A 16,195-nucleotide genomic window follows, 5' to 3' on the forward strand; every position below is an offset into this window, starting at 1 on the left:
TTGAAAATCCCCCCTCCCCCAGGAATAGTGACATCATTTCCTGTTTCGACAAAAGACAAGGGATCTGAGGCTTATTTACCCTGTTAATGTCAAACTATGTCCCTGATGTTGCAGTGAGAAACGCGCTACCGAGGAGTTTGCTGTGAGAACAGTCAGTCCCATTTTTGCCAAGTGTTTGTGGCCATATTGTCAATGAGGATTTCTCTCAGTTGCCTGGACTGCCATTGTTTTCGACCCCGAAACTAACTGTGTTGAGTGACATAATCAATTAGCGATCAGTGAGTCTTCAACCACTTCACATCGTAACCGGGCCACTGTAACAAGTCACTGTAGCCGATTCACATACAGGGAACTATGACCTGCCTCTCCCCCTCCCACCGCCATCTTCGAAGCCCAGCATTCCTCTTGGGTCTGCTGTTTCTCCTCCAATGGGGACCTTTGGGGAGCAGGGGTCAGAACGACACAGAGCCAATAGTGTTGGAGGGAAAGTGTCTGGTTGTTTGTGACTCCACTCCCTCTGCCGAGCCGTCAGGAAATGCTCTGGGCATGTCGGTGAGGTCTGGGACTGGTCGCGTGGCATTCTCTGCCATCCGGAACACCAACCATGAGCCATCTGAGATGAGCAACCGTACAATGACCATCTACTTTGACCAGGTAGGTTTCAAATGTGTGTGTGTGTGTGTCTCTTTGTTTTCTCCTGGATCACCACCTTGCCACGGTGGAGAAACTTGCATGTACCAATGATCCCAAGAGCTATGCCATCCGGAGCTAGGCTTCCGGTAGGGTCACCCAAGGCAGATAGTTCAAGGGGGAGGTTCAAGATGAAGTGTGATCCAACAAAGACCTCAACAGCGGAACTGGAGGAAGATGTCTCCAGGTCACAACGGCAGTGAAGGCGGATGAAGGCTGCAACAGAGGGTGGTCTCCAATTGTCTTGGTTCTCCATGCCATTGGACTCTGGTCGCCCCCTGCAAAGGACTGTGTGGTGGCTGCAGGCGCATCAGCCACTCCACGTAAAAAGCTGTCACGCGCAGGCGTCCTCCCATTATGTGGCTCCAGGATCAGCCTCTACACCCACCTGAGGTCCCAGAGAGACCCAGAGGGAAGACCGTCATACTCGACCCCGAGTGACCAATAATGATGGTGTGTGTGTGTGTGTGTGTGAGAGAGAGAGAGAGAGAGAGAGAGAGAGAGAGAGAGAGAGAGAGAGAGAGAGAGAGAGAGAGAGAGAGAGAGAGAGAGAGAGAGAGAAACACCTCACTAGCAACATAACCTTCTATCTGTCTGTCAGTCTATAATATCTCACCACTGGTTTGAACCTGTTTTTTCTTGGTCCTGTATGTTTTATGACCTGATGTGCTTCAGTAACAAAATTTCAATTGTGGAAAAAGCACTGCTATTACAATTAGTAGCAATACTACAACAATCCATCCATCCATCCATCATCCAAACCACTTATCCTGCTCTCAGGGTCATGGGAATGCTAGAGTCTATCCCAGCAGTCATTGGGCGGCAGGTGGGGAGACACCCTGGACAGGCTGCCAAGCCATCGCACAGGGCACACACACACACACACACTCATACCTAGGGACAATTTAGTATGGCCGATTCACCTGACCTACAGGTCGTTAGACTGTGAGAGGAAACCGGAGCACCCGGAGGAAACCCACGCAGACACGGGGAGAACATGCAAACTCCACACAGAGGACGACCCGGGTTCACCCCCCCCCCTCCCCAAGGTTGGACTACTCCGGAGCTCGAACCCAGGACCTTCTTCCTATGAGGCGACCGCGCTAACCACCTCGCCACCATGCCGCCTGTACAAGAACTGTTTATTGTAATGTTCAATAGCCGCTCTTGAGGCAAGCCAACGTGTTATTTATTCATTGTCACCACCCGGATTTTCCTGGCCAGGGATTTAAGCGACAGTCATCTCTTTAAAAGAAAAAAACTGGGGCGTCCGGGTGTCCATACTACAACTATTAAAGTATAATTAATATACAACTATATCTGTTTATCTTTTCCTATTTTCTCTCACAGATTTTAGTGAATGTGGGCAGCCATTTTGATCCAGCGAGGAGCGTCTTTGTGGCTCCCAGAAAAGGAGTCTACAGTTTCAGCTTTCACGTGGTCAAAGTTTACAACCGGCAGACAATACAGGTGAGAGTAACAGTAAAAATAAGCACAGGAAAAAATTGACTCTGTATACCACTTCCCAAAACAGTCACAATTTTTTTCACTGATTATTGTATAACACCGTAAAAATGCATAACACAACATGAATGATAAAACACTCACGCCTGACAGGTGTGTCTTTCGAATCGGTTTATCGTCCTTGGAGATACCATCCACACACCCATGATGAACCACCTTCCCTTTTAGTTATTAACACCAACATCTTGACCAAAATGTCAAATACTGTCCTATCTGAGACAGGGTGAGAAAAACTACCAAAACTTAAAGGGGCATGAAATGCAGGCTGTAAATCCTGCTTTTGCTGCCATCTAGCGGCTGATATTTTCACTTTTCTGCAGGCATATCTCCCCACCCCAACTGTGATCTGACAACACTATTCTTAGTGCAATGATATTTCACAAATGGGGTGGGGACAGAGCCTGTAGGAAAGTGAATATTTTAGCCACTAGATAGCAGCAAAAGCAGCCTGTGTTTCATGACTCTTTAACTGCTCCTCTGGCAACGGACCTCCTGCTCATAACATTTTGTGAAAATCCACCCATCCATTTTTAAGATATCATGTAGACAGCTGCCCATCAACTTCATCCTCTATGTGGACTGAGAGGAGCTCCCTTATCTGAATCTGTCCATTTTCCAGCCATTCTTGAAAAAAAGAACTTGTATTGCAGTTATCAAATCACCTCATGTGTGATTTGATAACTTAAGATGCTGTAGTATATGAGAAAATAACGAGGATTCTACGTGATCGCGACATAATGAGGCAGAAGAGCTGCTTACTGAAAAGCTGCTGGATTGTTCCTTGCCCCATCTATTCCGGTGTTGCCATGGCATGTGTGAAAAGGCGCAAGACGGAAATGTTCCAGAATGTAGCTGCATGTGTGAATAGGGAAAATCCCTTGTGTTACCTGAAAGGTTATCCCAGTAATCTGCCAGGAACTATGTGTGAAAGGTCCTGTATATATTGAAATGTTGTATTCTCACTCTAAACTACTTCTATCACTTTCTCCCACCCACCAACACAAGGTCAGCCTGGTTCTTAATGGCTGGCCGGTGATCTCAGCCTTCGCGGGGGACCAGGATGTGACCCGGGAGGCCGCCACCAATGCCGGTCTGGTCATAATGGAGAGAGGGGACAAGGCTTACCTCAAATTGGAGCGGGGGAACCTCATGGGTGGGTGGAAGTACTCCACCTTCTCTGGGTTTCTGGTGTTCCCTTTGTAGGGTCAGGTCGGTTCGGGTCGGGAAGGTGGGGTTCACAGGGGGCGAGGATGGAGGCTGGAGGTGGGGGGGGGGTTGGAAGGTGAGTGGTAGAAGCGGATGTGTGGCAGTGGTGAGGAGTTTGAAAATACTTCACACTCTATGAATTTAATGTAAGGGTTGATTTACCCCTAGTCACTTGACCTTTCAAACTGTCAGTGAACAGAAATGGAAGACAAACGATATTTAGAATTATTTAAGTAAATCTTATCTTATCTTAGCCTACGTTACCTTACACATTTGTTAAAGGTCCAGTCATCTCTAAGAAGACAAGAGGATATCTATCATGATAAAATTTTTCAAGTCGTCTATCTGCTCAAACTGTGTCAAACTATGATTGATGGTGGTTACAACAGAATTTTGGAGGTGACACGATACGACATTAACGAAAAGTGTGAAAAGACCTTTGTTTGTTGTTACAAAAGCATCTTTTGCATCGCTGTCAAAGGTGTCATAGGGCCAAGTTTAATTTAACCTGAAGGCTGGGGATGACACGCAAGATTTCATGTGTTCAGTTCAGGAAAGAGAAGACTAGATAATGGGGTGACTTGAGGTTTGTCCTGTGATGTTCCCTTCATTAGGCAAAGGGATAATATGACACATGATGAGGGAGGATACAACACAATATGAGAGAGAAGAGAAAACAAGAGAGGAAGACTGAGTCAATCCACCAAACACCAGGGGCCGTGGTCTCCAACCATGTATGCATGCAGGTTTTCATTTTTACCCAACACAGCGTGCTGATTTGTTCCCCCCCTTTCTGGTTTGGTGTAGAGTCTAACATGCAGACAGACAGAAACCAGGGATAGAAAGCAGGAGTTAAAGTTTAAGGGTTGGGTGTACGGGTAGCGTAGCGGTCTATTCCGTTGCTACCAACACGGGGATTGGCGGTTTGAATCCCCCTGTTACTTCCAGCTTGGTCGGGCGTCCCTACAGACACAATTGACCGTGTCTGCAGGTGGGAAGACAGATGTGGGTATGTGTCCTGGTCGCTCCACTAGTGACTCCTCTGGTCAGTCGGGGGTGCCTGTTCAGGAGGGAGGGGGAACTGGGCGGGGGGGATTAGCGTCATCCTCCCATGTGCTATGTCCCCCTGGCGAAACTCCTCACTGTCGGGTAAAAAGAAGCAGCTGGCGACTCCACATGTATCAGAGGAGGCATGTGGTAGTCTGCAGCCCTCCCTGGATCGGCAGAGGGGATGGAGCAGCGACCTGGACTGCTCGGAAGAGTGGGGTAATTGGCTGGATACAATTGGGGGGGGGGGGGGGGTTTAAAGTGAAATGGAAGGCAAAATTCAGATTTCTCTAATGACATATTGGATTTCTAATAAACCCTAAAAATGTTATGATGACATGAACTTGTTGTGTTCTGCACACAGGGAAATGTTTAGTCGATTAAGTAGAGCTCATCGATGCGGGACTGATTTGCATTTGAAGTATTTTAAACTTTTTTCTTATCTTTTACGGCTTTATTCTTTCTTCTCTTGTTTTTTTTTACCTTGACTTTGTTTGTTATGGACCCCGAGTCTGCAATAAAGTTTTTGACTTTAAATGCATTGAATCCTATAGGGAGATTAAGGGACCTTGTGTTCAGCAAGGACTAAGTGTTTTATAATGGAATCTGAAAGCACAGTACATGAGTTCTGTGTATCAAACAGACGAACGGGTGACTACATCGCTCTTTGCAACAAATAACTATGAATGTAGATTTCCATATCCATTGCACTTTTATGGCACACTGTCTGTATTCTTTGGCTGTATGATTCTTAATTAATGTGTATCCGGAGCTTGCTTACACCATGTTTTTGACTGTCTGGCGTCTGTGCCTTTTCTTTGGTGCATGTAATCCTAAATAAGAAACATTTGTGATAAAGAAGAAAAAAAACTACGTCTGAAATGTGGCCCTCAACTGAGGAAATAAATTTTTTTCTGGTTTAAAAATAAGAAGACATTGTCTTTCAGGTGTGTATGTATGTATATATGTCTGTCTGTATATTGTCCTTGGGGCATATTGCCACCTCCACGTTACCTCCTGCATCTGGCAGATCAGCCTCCTTATGCCCCCCATGCCACATTTGTAGACAGCTGTTTGCCTTGCAAATAGTGAGAATCCCTGTGGTAGGAAAAAAATGCCTCCGGGGTGAATTTGACTATACACACCTACAGCTGTCACCTTCCTGTCAGCTTCCTTAAAGTGAGCTTGACCTGAGACCAAAGGTTGCCATCCCGCCCCTTCACTCCCTCTTCGTGAAAACACTTGAGGACAATCCAAACACTAACTCATAAATTCGGGGAAAAAATGTCGTGAGTTCATCCTCTTGAGTCTCGAATGCCGCGGCAGATGGAGCGTTGGTGATGCAGGGATGGGAGCCGGTGCCAGGGTCCCGCCGGGATCACACCGGACTGTCACAACCGATTAGGCTCAACGCTCCAGTGCGCAGCAGAGGCCTTTGTTAGCCGTTTGGAGAGTCGTGCTCAGAGTGTAAAACTATGCCAGACAAATAAGTTCCTCAGTGACACCTAAAAAAAATAAAAATAACGGTGCACACTCACAAACTATCGAGCGTGGGAATATATGGGTCTATTTAGAGCTCATATTCATGTTTTGATGGTTTTTGTTGCAAAATTAGATGATGTGTAACACCCACTCCTACATATAAGACTTACTAAGTAATCTTTAAAGCCAATGGTGAAATTCGGGGCAGGATGAGGGATTGAGTAAGACACTTCTTCCCCTTCAGTGACTTCTTATCAAAATGCCCTCTTGGGCATTTAGGCTACAGGGGCGGTCAGGCTCAGTGGCTGAATGTAGGTGGAGATGGTCAGAACTTGGCAGCTCCCAGATGTGAGGGTGTAAGTGGATGATTGCGAAACAGGGCACCCCAACAACTAAACACCCCCCAGAGTGATTGTGCATAGTGGGCATTCCCTAAATAAATAAAGACTAAATCTGAAATCTGTGAGTTGAAATCTGTGAGTTTCTTATCTGTCCCTCCCTTGGGCAGCAAGAACTGCAAACAAGGTATGACGTGTGTGCCGTCAGCTCAGTGTAACGGGTGTGGGTAGGGCATGAAAAGTGACTACGCAAGGGGTTGTTTTCCAGCATTTATTCCCTCCTGCAGAAGACAAACACAACACACACGGGTTGCCTTCTGGTCCCCTCTGCACATCCACTCCCTCAGCAATGCAAAACGGCAATGTCTGATCTCATTCTCACATTATCACAACAAAGTTTTAACTCGTTCCTGTTCAAAACTTAAACTGAACCATGAAAAATAAACGAAACAAAAACAGTGCCACCCGGTGGGCAAAGTAAAAGGTGCATGGGGTTGGACTACTAAACAGAGACAACGAAAATGACAACATTTAACAAGGAAAAGACATACCTGCAGAAGACAAACACAGCACACGAGTTGCCTTCTGGTCCCCTCCGCACATCCACTCCTAAATATGCAAAATAACAGAATTTACACTAAGAAATGGGCGCTAAAACCTACGGCACTAGGTTGATCACATGGTACAGAGCTGCCTGCCGTAATACCAAACTGGCGCCAGAAAGTTAAATGAAAAATGTCTACAGAACTAATTTTAACGGTCAAAACAACACAAAACAGCTGGGTAACATAAACAATAGGCATAAAAGGTTACAACATAAACAGCGCAATTTACAGGTATTCTGTAGTGACACCAAGTGATGCCGATTTCTTCCCAGTGTGCCCTGAGGTACCTGGACACGATACAAACGACGAGTGCCGTGTGTAGATAACAATGTGCCCTTGCCCTGGACTTTTGCATCGGTGATCTACACACCTTCTCCAGGTACGAGTGGCTCCAGATTTCTCACTTTGTCTCTTGTCAAAATTTCTTGAATCTTTCCACCTCTTCTCCCTTTCTTTGGCATCCAACGTCTTGTAGTCAGGCAAAGCTGGATTCAACAGGGCCGGAAGGGTAGGAACTGTGGTGTGAAGTTGGCGCCCTATTAACAGCTGAGCTGGACTGTAACCATGCTGTAGAGGAGTTGCTCTGTAAGCCAGCAATGCAGGATACAGATCTGGCGCTTTCTTCAACAGACGTTTCACTGTTTGCACAGCGCATTCTGCTTCCCCATTGCTTTGAGGAAACTTGGGGCTGCTTGTGATGTGCTTAAAGCCATACTCTGCTGCAAAAGCTGTGACGTGACTACCTGAAAACTGTGGCCCATTGTCACTCAGGAGTACTTCAGGGATGCCGTGATGCGCAAATATTAACTTAAGGTGCACTACCACACCCGTGGACCTTGCGGGTTTAAGCTGGGCAATTTCCACATATCTTGAGACGTAAACTACTACTAGTAGATAATTACTGCTTTTCCATGCTAACAGGTCCGTTCCCAATTTCTGCCAAGGCCTGTCTGGCATCTTGGTTGGCATCAGTGGCTCTCTGATGTTTATTCGCTCTTGGATGCAGGTTCTACATTTCAGCACCAGTTCATTCAGTTGGGTGCTGAGTCCTGGCCACCATACCGTCTGCTTGGCTCATTCTCTACACTTCATCACTCCTAGGTGTCCCTCATGTAGTTTCTCCAGCACAAACGAGTTTTTTTCCCCCGGAGGACCATACAGGCTTGCAAGATGCGCTCATGTCAATTGAACGGAAGCTCGCCAAGTGTGCATCACCACCGATAACGGGGCTAACATAATCAAAGCGGTGAGCCTCAACAAGTGGACAAGACTGCAGTGCTTTGGCCATTGGCTGCACCCTGCAACTGGTGAGTATTTGCCCCTAGTGGGATCAGCAATGTTATAACAGCCGACTGATAAACAACACAAACATAGCACATAATTGTTTCGTGCAATTAAACAGGGTGTGTGTGTGTGTGGCGGGGGGGGGGGTGTTATGTATTCACCCAGAGAATGAAACTGTCCCATACTCTGTGACTTCATTCGGTGTTTTGGTATGACACACTCGTGCCCAATGTCCTCGCTTATTGACCTCTTTATGTGTACTGTTAAAAACAGGGCATTTCTTGTTATGATAGTGCCGCGTGCCGCACCTGCCGCCGTTCTGGACATGTCTGGGGCTGCCTGTAGCTTCTCGCGCCGTGTTTCCCTTCGTGTGTCGCTCCCTTCGCCGTCTGTCGACGTCACCGTGCAGCTCCGGTGAGTTGGTCTGGAGGCTAATCTGTCTAGCCACCTCCTCGGACTGCCGCACTCGCTGGATAACTTGTGCTAGCGTCAAGTCTGGGGTTAGCTGAAACTTCCGAGACAACTCCTTATCTCTGGTACCCACGACCAGTCTATCACGGATTTGTTCGTCCCTTTCGTCGCCAAACTCACAGTTCTCGGCTAGCTCATACAGAACTCGCATGTACGCTTCCGCTTTCTCGCCGGGTAGCTAGCTCCTCTGACAAAAGCGCGCTCTTTCGCGTATGAGGTTCCGCCCTGGGAAGAAGTAGTCGAATTTCTTCAGAACGGCGTTGTCTCTCGTGGGCCTCTTCTTCCAACCCCGAATGAGCTGAATATATCTGTCCTATACTAGACTTTATCACAGTAGTATAGCTGTAAAATAATAACGAGGCAAGAGACGAGCGCCGTACGTTTTCAACTCCTTTCTTTTTTTTAAATCTCACTTCTTCATCGCCCTCAGCACCGTACTACTCAGCAACAATCATTAGGCTACTGCGCCCTCTGGTGGCGTGGTGGTATTGCAATGCATGAACAATGAATGAACCGACTACACAACAATATCTTTTCAGCCTCGCTGCCCGTAGCGTAAATGAGCCAACAACCCCGGCCTTCCCCCGGCCTCGCTGTTCAACTTGGTGGCTGTCCTGAAACGCGATAATCCTCGCTTCCGCTCCGGACGTTCCCCCGGGGCTGCCCAACTTGAACCCTTCCGGTGGATTAAACTGTGACATGTGTCGATCCGTTCCGATTACTCTCACCCCACTTCTGACACCGTGTGATGTCTGTCTGACGTCTAAGTAATAAGAACAACTCGCCCAAAAAGTCCGAACTCTCAGGAGCCTTTAATAATCTGCTTGACCACGTCATCAACACGAACACAGCAGCCGACTTCTTGTTCACGACGCATAGCCCAAATCCCGCCACAGCTGCACCGGTGCGTTCGCGGTGCCATCACAGTAGGACATCCCAGACGTTACACCGTTGATAGGCTTGTGTTTTTGGCACAAAACCGCTAGACAACCTGTTGGTACTGACAAGTTGTACACATGCACATACATTCCCTCACATTCCGTTCTTCCCTCACTGATATGCACAGTGACTTATCACAACACACACACACACACACACACACCTGTGACGTTACTGTTATTCTGCGCAGTGGTTTCTCACGGTGGCAGCCCGGAACTCTGCCTGTGGTTCAGGCACTATGCTATTTAAATTTTTTTTAAATAACTTGTTGTCGTAAACATGCATCAAAAGTACACTTAAATTTATGTTGTTTTGAAATGCCTTCTCTGTGTTTCTTGGTGAATGCATCTTTTTGTTGCTTTGAACTCTGTTTTCGTGTAGGGTCTTTGTTGAGCTGGAGCTCTACAGAACAAGGGTACAGTATGTAGGCTAGGCCTACATTATGCCATTATTTATTTTCATTTAACAGCTGTTAAAAGCCCAAGTGTGCAAATGACTGGTTTAAATAAATACATTTTATGTTACATTTAACTTGTTTGCGTTTCCCCCTTCTTGTTTGAGTTTATAAGTTAAAAATTGTTCCAGTAGATAACACTTATGGATATAAACGAGAAAGTTTTATGCTCACATATGTTGCAGAGACTACTACAGTCATCATACTGGTGTGACTGTACGCATCAGTTAAATCAAGCATTTATGAAGTGCTTTAGAGAAGATTTCAAAATATCGAGATGCTATATATCGTGCATCACGATTGTGAGGGCTATTCATATTTGATGTTTGCTTACTTTTAATCTTTCACCATGACCTTACATTGCTTAGATAGATGCTTAAAGTCCATGTGCAATAGAACAAATGTAGTCTTATAAAGTGTCTTCTCCAGGTGCACAAATAAAAGACGTATTGTTAATTGTTGGCTGTATGGGAGACTCAGTGAGTGTAGCAAGTCTGTACACACTAATTTCAGAAGTGGCCTTGGTGGATGAGAGCTGGAAGACAGGAGATAAGGAGGAGAAGAACGGACAACTGCCCTATAAGAGAGACTGTACTGTATTGATCGGCGCGTGTTCAAGCATCTTGGGTTTGAATGCGTCTGTTCACTGAACATATATTAAAATCGTGTGACAACACTGTAAGAGATTTTTCTCTCGTTCCTCATGTGATGTCAGAGTGGAATTTAATAATTGCCACGGCAGCGATATAGCCCAAAAGATATCGCGATATTATTTTTAAGCCATATCGCCCAATGCCACTTTGGGTATGTCTGTTTCACTGTCTCCATGGTGATGCTGTCTAACCTGGACACTAGCTGAAGTTTTGTTATTGCAGACCTACCTAACAGCACAGTGTGTAGGTTTTTTACGACATAAATGTCCTCTCTGTGGCAGTCTTTTTACCTCTGCGCAGTGTTTCTTTGGCTGTGGAGAGCACAATGCCTCCTGTCCCCAGCAATGGCCTCGTTGCCTCTGCCAGGCTCTCCATGTCTTGTCCCGCTGTGATGTCATGGTACACCTCACATGGAAGGACAGTGACATCAGCACCAATGTCTATTTTATAGTACCTTTTTCTGTCTCACCTGAAGCTGCACTGGCCACGGGTCTTCTCCAGCATCTACTGTTCCTAAGAAAAAGCTAGCTTAATCTGCGGTGACTGCATTCACAGATTTGGCATTGGCTCTGCATACTTTGCCATAATGTCTCCCCCCCCCCTCACAAGTGTGGCATACAGCGTCTTTCACAGGCAGGCGTGGATCTACGGGGTGGCAGCTGCCACCTCTGGGACACAGTCTTGCCACCCCATTTATGAATCAGATAATGTGTTTTTAAAGTATATTTTATGTACATGCATGGTGAAGGTCAATGAGACCCGCACCAAACTCCTCTCAAACAGTAGAGAACAAAATACATTCGATGAAATCCGAGTTTTGAATAAAAACACGTTTAGAATAATGTCCATTGCCCCCCTTCCTTGAACCTCATGCCACCCCAGGAAAAAACCTCTAGATCCGCCACTGTTCACAGGGCATTCCCATTTTGGATATGAGGACATTTTCCCCACATCTTCCACAAAGCTTTTAGTTCAGGCCGTGTACTGGGTTTCTTCTCGTGCCGAGTCTGTGACGGTGACTGGGGCGTTTTGAGAATTTGGGCTTTCTGTAACTTTCAGCATGAACAGTGTCAGCATTCGAGCATTTAGTTGCACTGCTGGCCCACAACTTGCCTGTCACGGACCAGTGCGTCATGTAACCGCCCGTGATGTCCGGCTAATCCACGCAGCACCGTGATAACGGACTCCGCCGTGTCACTTGGCTGTTGCACTCGCTAATTAAACTTCGCTCGCTTGTTAAATGATCATTTTTAGACACGGACAATGCATCAAAGCCTGCCTTAACGGATGTGTACCGCTTTCTCATTTCTCCAGTTAAAGTTAGCCCTCTAAGCACATGTAGAACCTGATAATGTAATAAATCCCCGATAATGTAATAACCCTGATAATGTAATAAAAAATGCACTTGAGGCCATTGAAAATGCAATAAAACCTGATAATGTAATAACTTCCTGATAATGTAATAACGTGCATTTCCTGATAATGTAATAAACTTTTTACGGAAACTTTATGAACTATTTATGTCCAAATTTATTGAGGTGAAAATGTGAGATGATGTAAGACAAACCTTTTAAAATGATCATGATCCAACTGAGAAAAAACATGTGTGGAAGTAGCTTGGAGGTAGCTTTGAGGAAGAGTAGAGCATTCATGAACGTCCAACTTTGACCTGTCGGTGGCGCTAGACCTCTCGAGCTTGCGTTGCTTAAACAGTATCACCACTTGAATCCATTTATGGGTGGTCTGCTGTTAAATTATTACAATATTGGGGAATTATTACATTATCAGGACCAGGGAAATGAAGGCTAACCTGATAATGTAATAACGTCCCGTTAATGTACCACATTATTACATTATTGGTAAAAAGTTTATTACATTATTGGGAAATGCACTTTATTACATTATCAGGTTTTATTGCATTTTCAATGGACTCAAGAGCAGATTTTTATTACATTATCGGGGCTATAACATTATGGGGAATTTATTACATTATCAGGTTCTTCTGCACATCTTCAGCTACATTTCCCATGCAGTACATTAACGTACTCACCTGGTTTTCGTCCGACGTTCCGTTTAAGTTGCCTGCGAGCCGAAAGCGCTCGAACCTGCGGACCCACCGCTCCCGTTCTTGTGGTGTACCGAGGTCGCGAGGCTCTGGAGGGTGGCTCGTGAACGTGGCGGTCGGGAGTTGCGCCACGTGGCGCTTCCGTTGCGCCATCTTCCATCCCTCGCGAACAAACGACTCGGAAATCCTGAACTGACTTCCGGTGTCTACAGGTGGACCACTTCCGTCACCATGCCGCGTTACGCCGTGTAAATAAGGGTTAACAACTTGACGTACGGCTCAAACGCAATGTTTTTTATTCCGACACCCCATCCAGCGTATCGCTCCCTGCATTTCCTACTTCCGTTCTCTTGAACTCCAACCCCTGACGTCACAGCCGCGTTACCGTAATTAACCTATTTAATGGTTACATTTTGCACAACGCCACAACTGCCGCCATATTGTGCATTTTGGAAATATGAGTTTGGGAATAGTAGTAGTTAGTTGGTAATACTTCATGACCCATAAGGGATGTGTGTATGATGTGATTTGATGTTTAGAGAAAATAACTCATGGTCGTCTTAATATATTTAAAGTGATAGTTTTAGATTCCGTATAGGTTAAACTTGTAAACAGACCCAGATAAAAATACACATTCAAACAGTTTATTTACAGTTAGTTTATTTGATTAAGGAATATACAGTGAAGAGAACATTAGAAACATTAGATTTAATATTGTAACGTGCATGGATTAGTAGACACGCTGGCCGCCCATTCGCGGGTTTGACCCTTTAGTCTAGCGGTTAGCGATGCCTCCTGCGGTGCGGGCGATACAGGTTCGCTTCCCGGCCGCGGCTGCTCCTGTGGTTGCGTTGTCCCCCGAATTCGCTACAATATAAAGGTTTATAGAACCCAGGGCATCACTTCCAGTACCACATATATGGGCTGGGGGGCGCTACATATTAGACATTCTTGGTTTTAAAGGGTTTGAGGAAGAAGATTCATATTTCATTGCAGAAGTAAATACATCAACTGCATTTGTGAACAATGGCTCGTTAGTTTCAGCCTGCATTGGCAATCAGATAGATGTGTTTTTTTGGCATGAGGTTGATTTAGCTAGCATATTAAGATACACAAGACTACTTGCTGCGATTTTCAAAACTTGGTCATCCATTATAATCACACCTCACCCACCTGGCCCCCGAGTGAGCTCAATCAAACTTCAAAAGTGGAAATGTATTTGGAATGTGGAAAACTCTAATATATGGTCCCGGTCCAATTAGATCAGCCTGGTTTACAAGTTATTTCTGGCTTCCATAGACCTTTTTAGCATTCATTGTTGAAGTCTGTTGACCACACTAAGGGAAAAGGCAGAACTAAGACCACAGTCAAGTCGTATTTACACTGCTGACCAGGCGTAAGTCAGGTTCTGCTTTTGAGGTTCTCTTTTTTGCACAATACACATGCACAATGGGTTCAAAAGGGCAAAACACTGGTTTATTAAAAGCTGGATACTATCAGAACACAGCTTTTCAATTGAAAGCCATTCTAAGAGAGCTCATGAAAAAGAAAGAGTGCTATAAAATTATTTCTGTTGCATGAGAAAGGGAAAACATCTTTTTTTTGTAAATCAGTGCGTAACACAAGAAATCCCCCCCCCTCCCAACTTAGCCAACATTTCCTGTCTTGCCCCTGTGACTTCCTGAATTGGGTGGTGGGATGTTAACACTGGAAGGCGCTGTAGGGTGGCGTCTCCTTTCATAGATGCCCATGTTGTGGATGTACATGACGTTATCATTGCCTAACTGTATTCCCATCACATTGCTCATGGAGATGGACACCCCACCCGTGGGGTGTGGATTGGGTTTGTGGCGGGAGGCCTCCGGGTTGGAAAACTGACGCTGTAGATGATATAACCACAACAATGAATAAACAAACACAAAAGCAGCTGCTCAGAATACAGTTAAACAGATATTATCTGACCCGACAGGAAAAGACTGGGTGGATGCCATTATCACTGGCACCTACACTATGGTGATGCTGGGGTACCGATGATGCCTATGACAGTTCGAAGAGCCTCATTCCTGATCACATGCCTGTCCATTCAAAAATAACAAACCAGGAGCGTCACAATACACAGACATTTAAAAATCAAGCTACAAGTATAATGTATACGAAAACTAACATTGTCTCAGAAGTTGTTGAAAAAGCTATAAGCCTTTTTTGCTAAAAGTTCTACTGTCTTCATCAGTCTCTATTGGTTCTCACATTCACATAAATGAACAAGCTCACGCATGCACACACACACACACACACACACACACACACACACACACACACACACACACACACACACACACACACACACACACACACACACACACACACACACGGTGGTCACTCGGGGTCGAGTATGACTGTTCTCCTTCTAGGTCCTTGTGGGTATCCTTGCGGGAGGACGCCTGCGCATAACAGCTTTTTACATGGAGTGGCTGATGCGCCTGCAGCCACCACACGGTCCTTAGCAGGGGGTGGCCAGAGTCTAATGGCATGAAGAACCAAGACGATTGGGGACCACCCTCTGTTTCAGCCTTCATCCCCCGTCACTGGCATTGTCTTCCAACAGTTCTGCTGTTGTGGTCTTTGTTGGATCGTGCTTCGTCTGGAACCTCCCCCTTGACCTATCCGCCTTGGGTGACCCTACCAGGAACCAAACTCCAGACAGCACAGCTCTTGGGATCATTGATACATGCAAGCTTCTCCACCACGGCAAGGTGGCGACTTGTGGGGACACCTCATTGACTACACTCATTCCCTAGCCCTTAATCCAGCATGTAGCCTAGCCCTTAGGCATGGGGTTAAGGTTAGGCATGCAGCCCTTAATCATAAGGCTAGGGAATGCCTAACCTTAACCCTTAGGTTAGGGTTAAGGGTTACATGCCTATAGATGGTTTTTTCTATTCTAATGTGCACATCTGGTCCCCATTAGGATAGAAAAACCTGGTACACACACACACACACACACACACACACACACACACATACACACACACATACACACACACACACACACACAAGAACACAAAGTCAGGTGGTCTTATTCTTACTAAACTCAAATTTTCAACAAGACTTTCAAAGGATTGCTTCAGTTTTGGGGCTTTTGTTATTACTATGATGTTTTTTGCCATGATTATTGTCCATTGTCTAGCAGAGAGAAATAATGGGGAGGATGGGACTGAATTTTTCAGGGAAATCACAATCAGTGCTAGTAAGCAGGATAAAGAATCTGATTTATACATATTTTGGAAACTGCCATAAATATGACAAGATGGGAAGATCTCAAGTGCCTCAGGGCCCTGTTGTCATCTATAATGAGATAATAATGGCTGCTTGCTGGCACTTCTAGCTAGCGATCCTCAGCGGCTCAGACATTGATAAAAAATAAACATTCTCACACA

General features: G+C 45.5%; 2 protein-coding genes across 2 annotated transcripts in view; one reads left to right on the plus strand and one right to left on the minus strand.

Annotated features, from left to right (window-relative positions):
- The first annotated feature begins 354 nt into the window (after positions 1-354).
- Positions 355-3,417, plus strand: si:dkeyp-74b6.2 (cerebellin-1). The gene is made up of 3 exons (XM_056300843.1): positions 355-654; positions 2,041-2,160; positions 3,220-3,417. The coding sequence occupies exons 1-3, from the start codon at positions 355-357 to the stop codon at positions 3,415-3,417; spliced, it is 618 nt and encodes a 205-aa protein (XP_056156818.1).
- A 9,993-nt stretch (positions 3,418-13,410) lies between these two features.
- ripk3 (receptor-interacting serine-threonine kinase 3) overlaps positions 13,411-16,195 on the minus strand; it is a 30,895-nt gene continuing 28,110 nt past the window's right edge. The window contains exon 13 of the mRNA XM_056300499.1: positions 13,411-14,638. Within this exon, the coding sequence (XP_056156474.1) occupies positions 14,405-14,638 (234 nt within the window). The 3' untranslated portion in view covers positions 13,411-14,404. The remainder of the gene's footprint in view (positions 14,639-16,195) is intronic.

Source organism: Lampris incognitus, chromosome 20 (genome assembly GCF_029633865.1).
Source record: "Lampris incognitus isolate fLamInc1 chromosome 20, fLamInc1.hap2, whole genome shotgun sequence".
In the NCBI taxonomy this organism is placed as follows: domain Eukaryota; kingdom Metazoa; phylum Chordata; class Actinopteri; order Lampriformes; family Lampridae; genus Lampris; species Lampris incognitus.